This window comes from Parasteatoda tepidariorum, chromosome 10 (genome assembly GCF_043381705.1).
Source record: "Parasteatoda tepidariorum isolate YZ-2023 chromosome 10, CAS_Ptep_4.0, whole genome shotgun sequence".
In the NCBI taxonomy this organism is placed as follows: domain Eukaryota; kingdom Metazoa; phylum Arthropoda; class Arachnida; order Araneae; family Theridiidae; genus Parasteatoda; species Parasteatoda tepidariorum.
Window position 1 is genome coordinate 74726603 of NC_092213.1, and position 11637 is coordinate 74738239.

The window sequence follows — 11637 nt, forward strand, 5'->3', positions numbered from 1 at the left end:
GGAGTTACAATATGGAGTTATAATAATATGGAGTTTCAATTTATTAGTGAATAGCAACTTAATTTAAATGAACTTTACATGAATTTTTAAAGTATAATTTGAAGTTGCACTGCTCGAGAACACTAAAGAAAAATACTTAAAAAATATATTTCTTTGGCCTAAAAAATATATTTACTGATGTTTGTGTGACGCATTTTCGAACTTTCTCTTAAAACTTGACAATAATGCAAAGTGGATATACGAAATGCGGGGTTTGTAATCCTTAACGCGTTTCGCTGAACATAATTCTCGGTTTCCACCAAATTTATACTTTAAAATATGCCGGTCAGGTGGCCGAGCGGTTAGCGAGCCTGACTGCGAAGCCAATGGCCGCGGGTTCGAATCCCGCTCTGGGCATGGATTTTTCTCTCTCCCTTGTTGTCCTCTGTTGTGTGCGATGTGTGAATGTGGCCCATCCTATGAACGGGTGTGCGGCAGTGTGGCGTGGGAATTGTTAGTCTCCTCCGTGATTTTGGTTCACAGGTGCCCACTGGGTAACGCGAAATGAGTAACACCTCTGGCATCTTCTAAGGCGAAACGAATAAAGTTCAGTGCCTGCCATTCGAAAAATAAAATACTTTAAAATATAATTCTCGTTTTATGATTCCATTGTCAGTTCAATGATATAATTATGATATAATCAGACGAGTAATATGATATAATTCCCGTAAATTAAAATGATTCCGACAAACACGTAAAAATAAAGAAACAAAAAAATAATTAGGGAGTAAAAATTCTACTCTTCCAACTTCAAATTTGTTTCTAAACAAAATTTTAAGCTTTCAATTTTTTTTTCTCAATTTATTTCATTGTAAATAAATAATTTTGCAGCTTTGAAAAAGGTTGCCGATGAAAGCGTATAAGTTTTTATGATCTATATTTAGCAATAAATACAAAAAAAAAAAAACTAGGCTTTTATCGAAAGATTTATCCCGATTGGTGCAAGGTTTATGCACAAAACTTTTTTTTATTTGTTTAATAAATATGAAATAAATCATGTGCAACATTAGCATGCAAAATCTCTAATTTTGTACGCATCTAGAATTTGGTCATTAATGAATGATTCCAATTTAACGATAGGTATTTTACAGATCACAGAGAGATTTCTAAATGTTCAAATTTAAATATTTACCAAGATTCCGGCAAGATTGTTGATAGGAATTCAGCATGATGGAAACCTGCAAAAAAATGCATTTTTTGAGTATAAAACAATTAATAAGCAGTAACATAATTGAAATTATTTATTTAATGATAAATTATTTTTAACATGACACAAAGAATAAATTTGCAAATACAAGTGAGTAGTAATTTTCGAAAATTCTTACTAGAAGAGCGAAGCTGTTAAAATATAAATTTTAAAATATACCATCCAATATCCCAAGAAATAAGCATTGAATCAAAAATAAAAGTACACGTGAAGCAGAAATTTTCATAACAGGCGTTCAGACACCAAGCTTACTCCCTACGGGTGGGAACAACTTCAAAATCTTAAATGAAAACTCCACTTTTCTTTACGATTGACATTCTCCGGAGAACCACCGCAAATTGACATGCAATTTCTAGAAATTATGGCAACTAGGTGGCTCTCTAATCGTGAAATTGAAATGGGGTGCAAATTGCTTATAGTTCAAAAAATACATGTCGGATTGGAAAAAAAATAAAACTTGACCCGCTTAATAATTTGAAACAATTATCTACAGATACAAAATTTGATCTCTACTTTGAGGCTTTGTGTACTTCCAAGGAGTTGGTGTCCAGTTTGGTGTCATTTTTAAAGGTTTTCCTCCCTTCAAAATACCAAGCAAATCTATTTTTATTCTTTCTATTTACATTTCTCGAAATCTCAATTTTAATAGATTTGTACCCCATTTTAATTGTATGATCTATGCGTGATCCAAACTGAAAAACCTCAAATCTATGTATTTTCCAAAAAAACTGCCCATTTTCTTTTTAATAAAGTGAGTTTTTCTGCTTTCATATCTTGAGGTTGAGGTTTAATGCTTTGTATCATTAAATGCTTATTTTGAAAATAAGCCACTCTTGCTATCTTAAATTTTTTTTTATAATCCAACTTGCATTTCTCTAAACATTAGACCAGGGGTGAGGAGCGTGCGGCCTCTAAATGGTGAGAACTTACTCAAAATTTGAAGAAAGAACACTTGATTCAAAATAGGAAGAAAAACCTAGGTACAACGTTGTAAGCTTACTCAAAGTAGGAAGAAAGAACACTAGATACGAAATGATGTAAACTTGCTCAAAATAAGACGAAAGAACTCTATTTTCAAAACGGTGAAGTTTACACAATAGATGAGGAAAGAACACTAGGTTCAAAACGGTGTAAGCCTACTTAGTATTTATAGGTAGAATAATAAGTACAACGGTGAAAGCTTACTCAAAATACGAAGATTAGAGTACAAGGTCCAAAACAGAGTAAATTAATTCAAAATAGGAAGTTGAAACACTAAGCTCATAATGGTGAAGGGATAATAAGTGCAAATGGTGTCAAAATAGGAAGAAAGAATACTAGGTTTAAAACTATTCAAAATGGGAAGTAAATACAGGAAGCAAAAATCCTAGTCTATCTCACCAGTAAAATATAAAAAAAAATTCTGTAACTGAGATATTTATCTAAGAATCGAGTGAAATTTCGGTTATAATTTCATCTAACTTACATTTTAACGAAAATCATATTAAGTTGCTTAAATCATATGAAGCTAGTTCAGTTCTTAGTGAACTGAAACAGTCTAATAGATTACATGTAATATAGCCATTGAGAAAAATTTAATTTCAAAATAAAATGATTTAAAAACAGACTTAAATTACGAGAACGGAGTAGGAAAAAAAATCAAAGTAGTTTTAAATATATATAGAGAGGATATACTTTTTAATATAGATTCTTTCATTAAAAATTATTTCTTGCTAGTTAGTTATACTAGCAGTTTTTCTCCTTGGGATAACACATTTAAGAAAAAAATTGAAAGAAAAGATATAAGATGAAAGGAAAGTTTTGACGTTTATCGCTTAAAAGTACCCATTTGCTGCTTTTATTCAATTTCAGATAAAAGATGCTCTCAGAAAGAAATGGCTCTTTGCTTGATTCAATTCTGTAAAGTTGAGCAAAGTCTGAAAAATGAGTGAAACAAATGCCCAAAATGTAAAAAGAACTACAAATATTTTTTATTCAGCACTTAGTACTTACTAAGTGCTGCATAAAAAAACGGAACATCTTAATAACCTTTGATTATATCGTAATGGTTCAAGGGTCTAAACTAATTAATTTTTCAAGATTGGTTTGGATTCTTGAGCCTCAAAATGTGAAGATTCGATGCTATCGGGAAATAAGGCGGATTTGGAGTAAAGTGATGGCAAGGTAATTCCACCTTTTTTGGTACTGAGGTACATTAAAAAAATTTTACAGCGTTTGAAGTTGGTTTTATTTATTTTTTCACTGTTGCAGTTTTTTTATATTTATTAATTTTTTCTGAGTTTGTTTATAAACACATTTCATCATCCACATTAGAATCAATTTAATAGTTTCGATGCAAAAACATTTCTTTTAATAAACAAGCACATTTTTAGTGAACCTGTTGAACAATTTATATCTTGTAAATTTTATACAATTTTTTGCACGATAACTGCAGTTCGGTACCTAAAAAAGCATTCGTAACAACTTTATATTTGCGATTGTGTTTGTAACAATTTTATATTTTTAGTAGCAAATACATTTTTATGTACTGAACTGTAGTTAGCGTACAAAAAATTATATAAAATTTAAAAAATAACAATTGCTTGAAATAATTAGTGCGGATATATTATTAAGAATTTACTTTTATAACGAAATGTTTTTGCAAAGAAGTTATTAAATTGACTCTAACGCACGTGAAAATATATGTTGTCGTTTAACAAATACTCAAAAGATGAATAAATAAAAATAAGAAATGTAGAGGCGAAAAAGTAAATGAAAAATGTGACTCCAAGCTCTTCAAAAAATTTTAATATATCTAGACACCAGAAATGGTATCAAGTACTTTACAAATTTCTTATAGTCATTCATATTCATTATCAACGAGCGAGTGAAAAAAAGAAATTAATAAAAATCTAAGTAACAAAAAAAAACAATGTTTATTTTTTTGAAACGGAATTTGATGAAATCTCAAACTACCACTTTTTCTAGAGTAAATACCCATAATGAAATGTTTTGTTTCTAATTACACGCTAAAATATATTAGCGATTTCTTTAACATCCAGTCGAACACAACCAACATTTGACAACCAATAAAACTTTAATTATTATTAATAAATTTAATAATTTTTAAGAAACTGGTATCTAATTTAGATTTTTTTTAAAATAAAATTTAAGTTTTAGTATTTTTAGTTGCTTTATTTTACACATCCTTTATCTTCAGATTTTCTGTGAATATTCACCTGTACTTTTATAGAAATTCGAAGTCAAGAAAGATATTGATTTCGTTACGTAACGAGTCTAGCTTGACAAATCCTATTAGTTTCTGTGTGAAAGAGAAAGAAGCAGTGTTCTAATTCGGTATTTGGATCTAAGTTGAAGCTTATATCTAAGTTTTGACTTAACGCTCGGTTAACAGTTAACTCTACGTCCAAAAATGGAAAAATGGCTGGTTGTCCATATCCCAGTTTCTTTTCATGGCAGTTATTCTAAATTATGTGTCAGTTTCATTCTTCTTTCTGTTTTATCTATCTTATTTTAATCTTTTATCTATCATCTTGCGCGAACTCTTCTATTTCTTCATTGGTTCTGCGGTTTCCAGTTCCTTGGGGCCCTGGGATTCAGTAGAAAAGTCACGGGGGTTCCGTGAGTTTGGACTATTTTTAAAAAAGTAATGATTTTTTTAAATTCTGTTATAGATTTGTATCCAACTAATTATCCATTATATTTTTAGTATTAAGTTGTTTTTTTTAAGATTTTGATTTAATTTAGGTTTTAATTAAGGTTTTGATCGAATTGTTTGCTGCTCAAAAACCGCAAGATTCATGCACTTGGAATTACGTAGAAAAGTTTATAGAAATACAGTCAAATAAGAAATTAGTTCAAGTTTTATTAGCTATTAAAGAAACATGCATTGCACTCTATACAGATTACAGAAATGCAGCTGTTGAATTAAATTTTGAAAAGCTGAAAAAGCCTTATTTGTTTATAAATTCCTTTTTTTTTTTTTTTTTGAAATTCCATTTTGTTTCTCAGTTATTGCCTTTTCAAGCATTTTTTATTGTTTAATTTTTTGCTTTAAATATTGACTATTTATTCAATGTTGTAGAAATGAAATTGAAAAAGGATTGAAAATTTGAACAAGATATAGGGAAAGTGTGAACTAATAGCAGAAATTGAAAAAGGATTGAAAATTTGAACAAGATATAGGGAAAGTGTGAACTAATAGCAGAAATTGAAAAAGGATTGAAAATTTGAACAAGATATAGGGAAAGTGTGAACAAATAGCAGAAATTGAAAAAAAAAAGCGTGTTGTATCAGACAAATATAAAAGTACAAATTTGGTGATGATGTGGACCACATGTGCTACCGCATAATGTTCCTTATTGAATTTGTCTGACGAAGCGAATATAAAATAATTAAATATTTAAATGCGTGCAATAAACTTTTTCTTGTGCTCAAAACGAGCTATAAGTTAGAAATTATAGCTGATATTATTTTTAAAATAAGTTAAAAACTGAATCGCTTATAATAAAATTTAAAACAATGACTAACACTTAACCCATCTCGCTCATCCCTATTTAATGAATGAATTAATATTTGAAAAAACTGTATTAACATCTGTCATCCACTACAAGTCATCCACAAACTGTCATCCACTACAAGTTTAAGAAAATTTATTTGATCTTGAGTGGATGAATAAAAAGAATTTCATTAGCGATTGAAAATTTGAACAAGATATGGAGAGAGTGTGAACTAATAGTAGGAATTGAAAAAAAACAGATTACATGTTGCCAGATATAAATCATTTATAAATATTTTTTTTTAAATAAAATTAAGTAAAAACCCCAATTCCCAATTTGAACAGTATGTGAATCTCGTTAACGAGTAGAATTGCCTCTTATTTATTTCTTATCAAGCCACACAACTTGTACCCCATAAGACAATTTTTCTTCATGTTTCATAGAATATTTTTCAAATCCAAATAATCCGTCACTTCGTTAAGAATTACATATTGGCAATATGGTCTTGCATAAAACTGTAATGAGTGCATAGTTTGTAGAACTTATATTATAGACCATGCCTTTATTCATGAAAAGGTGCCCCAACATACAGCCGAGTTAACATGTCTTATATACTAGTGAATTGTAGTTGTAATTTTGTATTGGTAGATACGCTACAAGTTTAACAAATTTTTTTTTTTCTAGGAAAATATTGAGTGCTAAGAAAAGAAAACAATGAGTCAGGAGCAATAACAGGGTTTGGGGAGGAGGGCGACTAAGGGAGGAGCCTTCTAGTATAAACAAACAAAAACAAAAAAAAAAGTCTTTCGTGAATGCAGCGAGTGCATTGAAATGCACCTGATTACTCGTTTTACTTCTTAAACTTATAAAAAGGAAAGAAAACTTACCGATCTTGCACAGTCCAGCGACGATGACAACCGATGTGTAAATGAAAGGTGTCCTAACATATTCCCACTGCCACGATGCTACGTGAATGGCTGAATGTTCATCATATTCTGTTCGATTCGTCGAATGAAGTTCACTCCCGAATGGTGGAGCCGAAACTCCATCCGGAATTGCTGTTTTATAGTCACTTTGTATGAATTCCACATCAGCCTTGGTATTTGGCTGCAAAGGATGGCGTTGATTTAGCTCTAACTCATTTGGTATGTGGACACTGTCGGCTGAAATATAATTAACACATAATTAACACTCTCATTACAGCAATGGCGCGTCCTTTGTTCCACCCTCTGCTCTAGAAGTTCACTGCATCGCTAAAACTTAAATAAAAAGCAAATTCCTATTAAACTTATTTTACTCTAAAAAATAATAATCAATTTCAATCGATAACAATACTCACAAATACAGCAATGGAACGAAGCGAATAGTCATGGAAGACTAGCTATCTCGCTGGCCGCGGTAAAAGATTTGAGAGAACATGCAACAATGGCCAGAAAACTATGCAAATCTTTAAACTTTAGATTTAAATTATAACTATATTTTTGATGGGAAAAATAGATAATTCAAGCCTAAACACAGGGGTACATTTTTAGAATTGATTGGGCGAATCCCAAAATAGTTAGAACTTCGAATCACTTGAAAACCAGAGACCACTAGTCGGATGACCGACATTGCTCACTTAATTTAAGCTTATTTTAAATTATTATTTATTATAATTAAGCTCAAAATAGTTATATATTAAGCTTATTAAATTTTGAATAAATGCCTTACAGATAATGGATAATCTCTAACTAATTTTTTTTTTTTTGGTGCTTATGCCTTAAAACAATTCTATCTATCTTTTAGGTTCGATTCTCTGGCCGGGCAAGGTTGACTCAGCCTTTNCTGCACCCCAGAGTCCAAGGTCAAGAAAACTGAGATGGGCACAGTAGGCCTTAGCCCTCTATGAGCTGTCGCGCCGCTGAGTTTAGTTTAGTTAAGATGCAAATTATTTATCTATTTATATTTTTTACTGCAAACCAGGATAAATTTTAAACATTGTTTTTCTCTTTTTCTTTACGCAATGAAAAAAGCCCCATTATTCTAAGATATTAATTGTAAATCAGTCGGCAAAAAGCTGTAAAATTTTGTCAAATCCTATTAGTTTGCTTGATAACGTATACCTAAAATTTCGACAAATCCTATTAGTTTGCTTTGAGAACGTATAATTAAAATTTTGTCAAATCCTATTAGTTTGCTTGATAACGTATACCTAAAATTTCGACAAATCCTATTAGTTTGCTTTGAGAACGTTTGATTGGTATCGTTTTATCATAATCCTACGAGTATTATTTTTTGAAAGTATACACTTATTCAAATTTAAGGAACGAATTGACAAAGGGTTGGTGGGGAGTTTATAATGAAATTTAATGAATAACTGAAGAGCTTGAGAGCTATATAATAAGCCACATGCTTAAATTGTTTAAGTTGCAGATTTCGGCGAAAACATAGCGATTTCTTAGTAGGAAATTACACTTTTCTATTTATTGTGCTTTTTCTTAGAAAATTTAAAACTTGTATCTCCAAACAATACTAAGGAACAGTTTGATGCCAAAATGTCCCCGTTCCTAAAAATTGTGACTTATTACATTGCTCCGGTGCTGTTAAATATGCTTTTATCATGAGATAGGAGGTAATCTTTTTCTTCCGCATCGAATAATGTAATGCCATGCAATATACAAATATATTGCATTGAACATAAAAAAAAATCGTAAGTAAACTCTATTAATCATCTATCTAAATCAACATTAATGATCAAATATCAAATTGGTAAAAACACCTTAATTTATTTTTATAAGTCACTTTTCTTAATGAACCATTATATATCATTTATGAACCCCTGGATATCGACAAATAAGTAGATAGCATTAAATAAATTTTCCCAAGAAACTTAAACGGTTGGATATTACCTAATTAAAAACTTCATTCACTTCAAAAATATGTAAATTGGAAATTACAGTAGACAAGTTTCAAGCGCTCTAAAATAAGCACCCGTTTTCACGACTTGCCAGACATGAATAAAAAGAAACAAAAGTGTTTTGAAATATAAATCGTAAAGTTGCCAACGAAAAATGGAAGAACCTGGAGTCTTGCTTTATTCATACGAATGCTGATCCCCTTGTTAACGACATTAGTTGTCACTTCGTTGCAGGGGGAAAGTCATTTTACCCTGATTTATCCCTCTCGGCCATCGTGTTTTATTTATTTATTGTTTTTTCAAAATCTTTTTATCTCTCTTGGCTACTGTCATTTTTCTAGTTTTGTTTCCTACCTTTATGTTTCCCTTTCTCGTAGGCAACTTAGCGTTTTTTATATTTCAAATCACTTCTGTCTCTTCACATTAACGTCTGGTAAGTTTTGAAAATGGGCGCTTATTTATCAGAGCTCGAAATATTTCAACTGTTATTTTCAATTCTTATTATATTTAGATTTTCAATTCTAATTATATTTAGATTTTCAATTCTAATTATGTTTAGATTTTTAATTCTAATTATGTTTAGAAAGCTTGTTTATTAAGCTTTACAAAAGTTCGTTTTAAATAACCCTTTGGCACAGAAATAAACCTTTGACCTGAATGGAGTTATATTTAACTTTTTAATAATTTAGGGTTATGGAATACAACATGAAACACTAGTTCTGCTTTCCTTTCAAACAATGCTCACTTACAGACAAAGATTTCTCAAATTTGTACTTATTTGTAGTTATTTAAATCTAAGAGAAACAGATATTCATCATCGAAATTTATTTAATTTACAAAATCATTTATTGATTAATTTTTAAATATGGAAGAAGAAAAAAATTTCAAACTAATTTTTGGATTTTATATTTCAGTACAAATAAAATGCTGATAATATAACAATTGCTTTTGTAACATTTAGACTGTTTTTTATAATTGAAAAATACTAATAAATATATATATAAAAAAATAGATAAAAGGGACACCTCTGACCAATCTGAGTCAAAGGGTTAATTTCTATACATAATTTTCATCATCTGCAGTTTTTTTGCTTTCAAAACGTTGTTCACGATAATTTAAGTGACTCTACAAACTAAGTAAAGTTTAAGTACAGCGTTTTAATATTTATATATCAAAAACATCTAATACATTTTAACAATTAGTAGTCACTGTATGTCTTATTATTATTATTTTCTGATATAATTTCAAGCATACAAAACTATTTTCTTTAAAAAAAAATACGATAAAAACATCTTCGTTATGATGCAAAAAAATTGCTCGCTAAAAAATTCATAATAATAAAATTTATCACACTATCCAAACAAAATACTTCATTTCTTTCTAATAGCTATTTTAATTAGTAATGCCTGTAAGTGAGTTCTACAATGTAAATACAATGTGAGTGTGAGTTCCACAATGGATACAATAAAAATTAAAGAAATAAATTTCAAAGAACGCATAGCTGAACACATACCTGAAGAAATGTCATCTGTGTGGAAACTGTTTCGTTTGACTATCCTGGAAGGCTTCAATTCTTGGGATGATGTAGCTCCGACTGTCAACCATCTTGGACTCGTTAAAAAAATTAAAAACAAAATATAACACTGCTGCATCCGTTGATGTTTAATAGTAATGGGACGGGATCTTTTAAAATTTCAATGTACCAACACAGCTCTGTAAAAGAAACTCAATGTAAAAATTACAAGTTCTTTAATTCCAACTTTGATGTGATTTTTCAAGCTACCACAAAACTATCGCACTTAAAATAAAATAATTCTGGTTAAAAACAGAATAAAAGAAACGTATATAATTGAGAATTCCAATTCCTCTAAATCATAAATTTTTTTTTTTCATTAAGTAGCGAGACAGACCACATTAAAACATTAAAAACCACTGAAATCAATAACAGTTAATAGAAATTAATTGGTTACTTTATTGCTTTATTAAAATTACATACATTTGCAGGCTTGTTTCCTCAATTTAGGCTTATAAACCTTTGCCAAGTAGAAGGACAGATAGAACAATTTAGAGAAGGAAATCACAAAGAATACATCCAGTTTTACGACAGGATTCGAACCCGTCACCTCCACGCTTCACACAGCGTTTGGCGGGTGATATCGCTCGACCAGGGAGACTTAACAGCTGACAGTAATAATAGTACTTTATATACTACATCTGCACAGTAGGCTACTGGCGACGTTCTGAAAACCTTCCTGGAAGATTATCTGAAGACATGTCATTCCAATTTCAGTTATCCTCAGAGGGGATCACTCCCCCGCTTTGGTAGCTCGGTTGCCTGGGGAGTGAAAGTCGAGCACTTTAAGATAGAACAGTTTAATGATGACAGACAGCACGCATCCTCTGTCCCGTTTGTAGGCTTACGTGGACACAAAAGAATGGATTCAAACTCAAAAGCTGAGTAGCGTATTCCACCAAATGTTATGAAACATAGAGGTATGGGGTTCAAATCCCACCCAATTCTAGATATATCTTGGAGTTTCCTTTACCTATTTTTGAAACATGATCTTCATTCTGAGAAAGGTTTATAGGCCGTTGTTTTTATTGAGCCCAAAAGCCCTTATATATATATATATATATATATATATATATATATATATATCCAAATAACTAAATAAATTATTAATTAACTATATTTTATTATAAAAATTTATAATAAAGTAATTAAGGTCAGGATAGCTTGGTTGGTAGGGCACTGGGCTCATGTCCAAGAGGTCGTGGTTTCGATCCCCGCCGACCGAAGTAAATTGTGCAGTAAATTGTGACTGATGCAAGTTAAATCACAATAAATGTCGAGTCACAAAGTCCTTCATGTTCCCATAACAAATCATAACCTCATGGGATACTGATGCAGGAGTTTCCTTGTCTTCTGGATTTTGTTCAAATTTACAAGGTTACGGAGTTGAACATTAGTAGTCGTAAACCCAAAATTGGGTCGG

At 30.7% G+C, this 11637-nt stretch overlaps 1 protein-coding gene across 1 annotated transcript in view; it reads right to left on the minus strand.

Moving 5' to 3' along the window:
• Window positions 1-10603, minus strand: part of LOC107439993 (Na(+)/H(+) exchanger beta) — a 54932-nt gene extending 44329 nt beyond the window's left edge. The window contains exons 1-3 of the mRNA XM_071186107.1: window positions 10155-10603; window positions 6633-6908; window positions 1172-1217 (exon numbers count right to left, since the gene is read on the minus strand). Coding sequence (XP_071042208.1) covers window positions 1172-1217; window positions 6633-6908; window positions 10155-10293 — 461 coding nt within the window. The 5' untranslated portion in view covers window positions 10294-10603. The remainder of the gene's footprint in view (window positions 1-1171; window positions 1218-6632; window positions 6909-10154) is intronic.
• Between the last annotated feature and the right edge of the window lie 1034 nt (window positions 10604-11637).